General features: G+C 55.6%; 1 protein-coding gene across 1 annotated transcript; it reads right to left on the bottom strand.

Annotated features, from left to right (window-relative positions):
- Window positions 1-3,522: 3,522 nt before the first annotated feature.
- Window positions 3,523-4,614, bottom strand: LOC113940452 (olfactory receptor 14J1-like). The gene has a single exon (XM_027631598.1). It carries the CDS (start codon window positions 4,612-4,614, stop codon window positions 3,523-3,525), a length of 1,092 nt encoding a protein of 363 aa, XP_027487399.1.
- Between the last annotated feature and the right edge of the window lie 1,054 nt (window positions 4,615-5,668).

Below are 5,668 nucleotides of genomic sequence, written 5' to 3'. Positions count from 1 at the left end.
GGCCATGGACTCTCACTATGGATCCCTTATTCCCTGTAGCCATGCTGTGTCCCAATGGCACCTTGGTTCCATGAGATCCTACAGTGTCCCAGGGTTCCTTCTGGAGCATGAGATCCTGCAGTGTCACAGGTGCCCCTTGATTCCATGATATTCCACAGGGTTCCTCTGATTCCATGAAGTCCCACAGGTCCCAGTGGTCCCTTGATTCCATGAGGTTCCACAGTGTCACAATGTTCCCTTTAACTCCCTGTGGCTCTTTGACATCCCGTGACCTCCCAGTTCTTTAGGAGCCCTGAGAACTTCAACAGGGGGAAGTGCCGGATTCTGCCCTGGGATGGGGAAACCCCGCATGGACAGAAAGACTGGGAAGGAGAGGCTGGAAAGCAGTGCCGGGAAAGGGCTCTGGGGGTGCTGCTGGGTGGCCAGTTGGCCCTGAGTCAGCAGTGCCCTGGCAGCCGGGAGGGCCAAGCCTGTCCTGGGGGCATCAGGCCCAGCATGGCCGGCCGGGCCAGGGAGGGGATTGTCCCGCTCTGCTCTGCCCTGGGGCGGCCTCACCTGCACCATTGGGGCAGTTTGGGGGGACACAATGGAAGGGAGAGATTGAACCATTAGAGAGGGTCCAAAGGAAGGCATAGAAGATGGGGAAGGGCCTTGGGGGGAAGGCGTGTGAGGACACTGAGGGCACTTGATGTGTTCAGCTGGAGAAGAGGAGACTGAGGGGAGACCTCAGTGCAGTTCCAACTTCCTGGGGAGGGGCAGAGGAGGGGCAGGCCCTGAGCTCTGCTCTGTGGGGACCAGGGACAGGACTGAGGGAATGGCCTGGAGTTGTGTCAGAGCAGGATTAGGTTGGATCTTAAAAAGAGGTTGTTCCTCTAGAGGGTGGTTGAGCACTGAACAGGCCCCTCAGGGCAGTGGGCACAGCACCAAGGTTGACAGAGCTCAGGAAGTGTTTGGATGATCCTCTCAGGCTCATGGTATGACCTTTGGGGACGGTCCTGCACAGGGCTAAGGGTTGGACTGGATGATCCTTGTGGGTCCCTTCCGACTCAGCCTATTCTGTCATTCTGTGTTTGTTTGGCTTTGGTTTGGTTGTGTTTAGTCTTTTTGCCCCTCTTTTGAATTGCCTTTCCTCTGACCCATGAGTTTTTCCTTCATTGTCTTGTGCCTTGCTGGGCACCTGATGGCAAGACAAGTTTATCTGACTCAGTCATCTTGACTACATTTTTTGTCCAAGTCACCATTAACTAGACGAGGTTTCTCACAGACTCGCTGCAACTTGGTATCATCCACAAAGGAGTGGAAAGTGCATTTCATCCCATCACCCAGAGACATAATAAAGATGTTCCAAAGGAATGGTCAAGGGCTGGTCCCTGATGGATGCCACCTGGGAGTTGCTGCCAAGAGGAATTTGTGCCATGACTTTTGACCCTCATCAGTCATTCAACTTCCCACTCACCACATGTTTCACTTGTCCAGTCTGGCTCTAAGAGACCACAGCAGACCATGTCAAAGGCCTTGCTGAAGTCCGGGCACACAACATCCCTTTCTTTTCCCTCCCACAGGGGTTCTGCAATGCCTGTCAATAACTGCAGGAGGACTTGCCCTACGCCCTTCCCTGCTGAGCCTGAGCAGTCTGGAACTCTGCCAACCCTCCTTGCTGCCCTGTTTGCAGACTGGTTCCATGTCTGCCTTTGCCAAGGCCCCAGGAAGCTCTGGGATGGCTCTGGCCTTTCCAAGGGTTTGGGAGAGGTCTGGTGGAGCAGCCCAGTCTGGTCTGGCCCCACAGCAGTGCCCACCCCAGGGTGCTGCAGAGCTCTGGGCACTCCCCCCACAGCCCCAGCCCCTCTGAAGGGCACAGCAGTTCCTGGGGCACAGACAGGAGTCTCAACATCTCCATCAGGTCAGGGGCTAGACACTCAGCATGGCAGGAGGAAATGGAGGTCAGGGAAACTGCAGGAGCCCTGGTGTCACCTCCAGGAGATGCCCAGCACAGCCTGACTGTGCCCCTCAGTGCCAGCCCCTCTGCCCAGCCCAGCACAGAGTCCTGGCCCAGGGACAGAGCAGCCTGTTCCCAGGGGGGGCTGCAGAAAGAGGTGTCTCTGTGTCAGGGATTCCTCTCTGCAGGCCCAGAAATGCTGCCTTGCTCTTCTGCAGGGCCATCCCTTTGCCCAGGTCAGTGTGTCCAGGCTGCCTTGGCCAGTTGCAGATCCCAGCCTGGGATCCCTGCAGGGCCCTGAGCTGGAGGTGCTGCTCTGCACAGGGAGGGGCTGTGGCACCCTGGGCTGACCCTGCACTGGCCATGCTGGTCAGGGTGGGGAGCAGACCCAGCAGGATGGGGATCACTCCTCTCCACCCTCTGCCATAGTCCTGGGAGGCTCAGTAGCCAAGAACAAGGCTGGGCAGGACCATGGGCTGTTTCCAATGGCACAAAGGGCAGGGCAGGGCTCCACTCCATCCAGCCTGTGGGCTGGAGAGTTCTTCAGGACACCCTCCTGGAAAGCCCAGCCCTGGCTCTGGTACAGCCCTCCCTGAACTGGGGAGGCACAAGGGGAGTTCACTGTGGGTGAGACGAGTCACTGGCCAGAGTCCTTTCTCTGTTCCTGCTGCATCCCCCGGGGTTGCAGAACTCTCCTTTACCAGTTCACAGGCAGATTTAGTACTTGATCTCTGGTAACTCCACCCTGGGCAGGATTCTGCTCCAGGGCTCCATTCCCTGCTGACTGGATGGGACGGGCTGTCCCTGCAGATCCTCTGTGCTCTCCTGCACTTCCTGAGTTCCTACAGACAAGTCCTCACCTGCCATCAGAGCCCTCACAAGTTGCAGAGCCCCAGGCAGGGGACTTGGAGACCCTTTGCCACTGGCCACCAGCACAGAACATCTGGACTAGCCCTCAGTCCCTCAAGTACCCCAGTGAGTCCCTTCTCTCATTGCAGGGACTGAAGGGGGAAACAAGCAAAGCAATGAGACTTTGGAGAGTCTGTTCCTTGGCCTTGTTCTTTACACAAACCTTTCAGAAAGAACAAAGTCTTCGAGAACTGCCCAGGGGGATCCCCTTTCATGATGGAAATGATGTTAAGGAGCTCAACTCTGTGCCAGCAGTGCCCAGGGCCTGTCCCTGCCCATGGTCACAGGAGTGACACATCAGGGACTGAGCTGCCAGAGCACTCAGGCCTTGGGCAAGGAGCAGAAAGGAGAGGGAGACAGTGGAAAAACAGCATCTCTGAAAAGGCCAAGAGCTGCTGCTCCCTGGAAGTGCTCCTGTACCAGGACTCTTTACCCCTTCTCCTCTGCACACAAGCACTGCCCTCCAGCTTCAGGGAAGTTCCTGTAGGACGAATCAGGAAAAAAGACCTCAAGTCCTTCATTATACACAGAGACTGTGATTCCTCATGTACAGAATAGCAAAGGCGGGATGTTTGACAAAAAAGTTGTTGCAGAAACTTTTATTTTGTTTAAATGCACACAGAGAATGATTCCTCATTTACACAATTGTGGGTCAAAATAAAGAGGTAGAGAGTGAATCAGGTATGACATGCAGAATAAATTTCTGTGTTAACAACATGAAAAGGGGAACACGTGTAGGAAACCCCCCTATTGCCATTCTCAAAACCTTTAGAAGGCAGGCTGGGCCAGTAAAGTGTTACACAATGAGTGTTGTGCAGAAGAAGAGAGGCAGGTTGTTGCTCCTGAAAAGCAGGAGTCATCATTCTCCTCAGAGTGTCCCTGAGATCCTGGTTCCTCAGGCTGTAGATGAGGGGGTTCAGTGCTGGAGGCACAAGTGAGTACAAAACTGACACAATCAGATCCAGGGATGGGGAGGAGATGGAGGGGGGCTTCAAGTGGGAAAACACGACAGTACTGAGGTACAGGGAGACCACGGCCAGGTAAGGGAGGCAGGTGGAAAAGGCTTTGTGCCGTCCCTGCTGAGAGGGAATCTTGAGCACAGCCCTGAAGATCTGCACATAGGAGAAAACAATGAAAACAAAACAAACAAAACCGATCAAACAATTTATTATAAGAAGCCAAATTTCCCTGAGGTAGCCTGAGTGTGAGCAGGAGAGCTTGAGGATGTGTGGGAGTTCACAGAAGAACTGGCCCAGGGCATTGCCCTGGCACAGGGGCAGGGAAAATGTATTGACTGTGTGCAACAGAGCATTGAGAAACCCAGTGGCCCAGGCAGCTGCTGCCATGTGGGCACAAGCTCTGCTGCCCAGGAGGGTCCCATAGTGCAGGGGTTTGCAGATGGCAATGTAGCGGTCGTAGCACATGATGGTGAGGAGGGAAAACTCTGATGAGAAGAAGAATAGAAAGAAAAAGGCCTGTGCAGCACATCCTGTGTAGGAGATGGTTGTGGTGTGCCAGAGGGAACTGTGCATGGCTTTGGGGACAGTGGTGTAGATGCAGCCCAGGTCTGTGAGGGAGAGGTTGAGCAGGAAGAAGCCCATGGGGGTGTGCAGGTGGTGGTCGCAGGCTACGGCGCTGAGGATGAGGCCGTTGGCCAGGAGGGCAGCCACGGAGATGGCCAGGAAGAGCCAGAAGTGCAGGAGCTGCAGCTCCTGCCTGTCTGCCAATGCCAGGAGGAGGAACTGGGCCATGGAGCTGCTGTTGGACATATGCTGCCTCAGGGTATGGTTTTCTGTTCAGGAGAAAAAAGGCAGAACTGAATTAGGCCAGACTCAATCAGCAAAACATCTTGCATGTCTCATAGCAATTCAACATTCAGGGCCTCTTTTCAGGAAAATCTCTCTGCATCCCTCTCCCTGAGCTCTGGGTTTTGCTGGCTGAAGGGGGCACTGAGAGCAGGGACCCTGGAGTGGGCTCCCGAGGAATCCTTCTCACTGTGCAGTGAGAGGCCACTTGGAGCACAGGGTGACCTCCAATTAAAAGCACTTGTGATGTATCAAAGTGTTTCCAGAACTGCTGGTCACAGTTTGCCCAAGCACAGAAAAGAGAGAGAGGGGACTCGGGGACTTGATTTCGTTCCAGTTCCTCTTGCCAGGAGTGAGTTTGGATGATTGAAATCTCTGACATTTCTAATGTGCTCCAAGTGAAATCTTGTGAGTCCTGAGAGGCAAAGGGGTGGTCTCTTGGTGCAGAGACAAGAGTTGGCCATCTTTGCTGTTCACAGCTGCCCCTGGCTGGCAGCTGGGAGCTGAAGGGGGGTTGGCCCTTAGGAATTCCCTTAAAACAGAAACAAGGCAGAGAACTCCTGGCAGTGAAATGCCACAGTGCTGCTGCCAAGAGAGGAGGGACACAGAGACAGCTGGAAATCAGGGCCTTGTCCTTGCCTGGGCTCTGGCTGCTGCAGGGCAATGCACAGCCCAGCCCCCGTGGGCCTGAGGGCACAGGCTCTGCTTAGGCTGGGAAAGGAGCCCAGGCAGGAGCTGCTCAGGGAAGGGGTCTGTGCCACAGGGACAGCAGGGAGGGGCCCACATCCCCCAGCCCAGCACTTGTGGCAGCCGCTGCCTCTCCCTGCCTGCCTGTCTCTGGGTGAGGAGCTGTTCCTGCCAGCAGCCCCTCCCTGTGCCCAGCTCAGCTCCCTGCCAGTGCTGCCAGAGCCATCCCCAGCCCAGTGCCCAGGGGCAGCTCTGCCTGGGCAGGGGCTGCAGAGCAGATCCCAGACAGCCTGAGGTGGCTGGGAAGGGGGAGGTGTTCTGGGGGGATGAG

The sequence above is a fragment of the Corapipo altera genome, unplaced genomic scaffold, assembly GCF_003945725.1.
Source record: "Corapipo altera isolate COAL_440 unplaced genomic scaffold, ASM394572v1 78164, whole genome shotgun sequence".
Classification (NCBI taxonomy): Eukaryota; Metazoa; Chordata; class Aves; order Passeriformes; family Pipridae; genus Corapipo; species Corapipo altera.
This window is presented reverse-complemented; position numbering and strand designations above follow the sequence as displayed.

Coding starts and splice junctions, on each gene's coding strand:
- LOC113940452 (XM_027631598.1), bottom strand. CDS start 4,614: ATGTCCAACAGCAGCTCCATGGCCCAGTTCCTCCTCCTGGCATTGGCA.